Source organism: Triticum dicoccoides, chromosome 5A (genome assembly GCF_002162155.2).
Source record: "Triticum dicoccoides isolate Atlit2015 ecotype Zavitan chromosome 5A, WEW_v2.0, whole genome shotgun sequence".
Lineage (NCBI taxonomy): Eukaryota > Viridiplantae > Streptophyta > Magnoliopsida > Poales > Poaceae > Triticum > Triticum dicoccoides.
The window spans coordinates 691,082,435-691,084,415 of record NC_041388.1 but is presented as its reverse complement, the minus strand read 5'-3'; the positions used below and the strand labels follow the sequence as shown (position 1 = coordinate 691,084,415).

The window sequence follows — 1,981 nt, the reverse complement described above, 5'->3', positions numbered from 1 at the left end:
ACGATATTGATTTCTTTGGTGGAGCTGAAATATTATATATCATTTCAACCTTATATCATTTTCATTTGAGATCTCTGTGTTCAGATCACGCAACCACCAAAATCATTCCATCCTTCTATTTGTCTTCACTGTCAACGTTAGAAGTTAGAGAAATAAATTTATGCTACTAGAAACACTGCGGTTACTAGTACTACAATACTGCATTGCATGATCACAAATGAATGAATCTTGGAAAATAATCTTACACAATGACTAAATGGTCAACTTCAAGTTTACAACAAAAACACATCAAACTGGATTGCACGATCAACACAAATGCATCAAACTGCACAGCCACAAGTTTCCAGATGAACATGTGGAAAAAAACTAAAAGAACACAGTATGTGTCACAACTCCATTTTCTTTTCTTTTAGAAAAAATATATATTTTCCTTGTTTTTATCTAAATCGGGAAAACTTCCTGATGAAGCAGTCCAGACTATGCATATGCTTTGCCTAGCATGGTGTTCTGCACATGCAGCGCCTGTGGAGGCCTTCACACTCCCCGCCAGCCAGGAACCCCTCGGTGATGCACATGTTGGCGCAACTGGTGTCCAGGATGCATATGCCGTTGAACCGGGTGCTCGCTGTCCTGCAGTCTACCGCCTGCGCCGGTGCCACCTCTGAACAACACAAACACACCCACACATTGGAAAAGTACGTTAAATACATCAAATCAGTGAATCACACATGATGATGTATCTGCATAAGTTTTTCTCTCATTAGATTACCACTTATATTGTACTAGATATTTTATAAGACACCCCTTTTGTGCTTTTATTTCTTATAAAAATATGGTACCAATTGATATTCATGTCTTGTGAATATTGCTTGTCATATATGATGGGCTCATGTGATTTTCTAGCCTGGTAAAGCAAAAGTGAAAGCTCAGATCTGCCATGTTTTAGTTAGCAATAATAATTTATTATAGGACAACATAAAGGGCAGTGTATCAAAAAGAAAGGAAAGGAGTAAATCCAGTGTAAATTCTCACCCGTAGCCACGACGAGCAAGGCAAGGACGGCAACAACCATGAAGAACTTGTGGGATGAATTCATGGATTGCTAGTTATGTGTAAACTTTTCTTTGGTAGGAAGACAATCATGCGTCAAAATCCTTATGTCGAGTTTATATAAGGGTAAGCATGTCTGGATGGCACGATGGAGAACCACAAGATCGTCTCACATCCATATATAGTATATAATTGGCTAAAAATAGTGGCCAGTCATAAGCGGCAACATGTTGCGCTGTCCCTAGGCGTTCTATATATGTCATACTCCGAAGTTAGACTCTCGTCAAACCGGTCTTCTCGGAGTACTATCCTTTTTTTTTGCGTGTTGGAAAAGTATGGGGTTTGCATGCGGTGCTTAAAAAACCTCATAACAAAATACTCGAATGGGTGCATGTGAGTCTGATTGGGAAAAAATATACAACTTACAAAATTTATAAAACCCCTGACATTTAGGACAGACTCATTAGATCTAGTAAAAGCTGCAACTACATGCAATGTCCGGATGACACGTACGATCACAATTGAATGCTCAAAAGCTCAAAACATGGATGCCTTGGTAGGGTGACGAGTACCAATTGAAATAGATCATGTCCCGTATTTGTAGTCGTCCACCTCGAAGTGCAGTGCAAGACCTGTTGTAGCTAAAATATTGAATGAGGTGAGTCAAGACTCAACAAAAAGAACAAACAATTGGAAATACCTCGATTTTTTCAGACCTCCGAAGCGAAGCGGCAGCGGTTCTTCAGGCCGCCGCCGTACGCGTCCGCTGGTCGTTCACGCTGTCCTTAATGAACTGGTCGGTCATGTACCCGTGGGCCACGTGGATCTCCACGGCATCGAACCCTTCGATCAGAGATGAGATCATTACCTTTCCAAACTAGCAAAACATGGCACCGGCTCTGATGGCGTTCCTGGCGGCGATCCACTATGT

The 1,981-nt window shown here is 41.1% G+C and overlaps 1 protein-coding gene across 1 annotated transcript; it reads right to left on the bottom strand.

Annotated features, from left to right (window-relative positions):
• Nucleotides 1–236: 236 nt before the first annotated feature.
• Nucleotides 237–1,180, bottom strand: LOC119298465 (defensin Tk-AMP-D6-like). The gene is made up of 2 exons (XM_037575860.1): nt 1,033–1,180; nt 237–661 (listed from the first exon to the last, which is right to left on the bottom strand). Exons 1-2 carry the CDS (start codon nt 1,094–1,096, stop codon nt 495–497), a joined length of 231 nt encoding a protein of 76 aa, XP_037431757.1. The 5' UTR covers nt 1,097–1,180; the 3' UTR covers nt 237–494.
• Nucleotides 1,181–1,981: the final 801 nt, after the last annotated feature.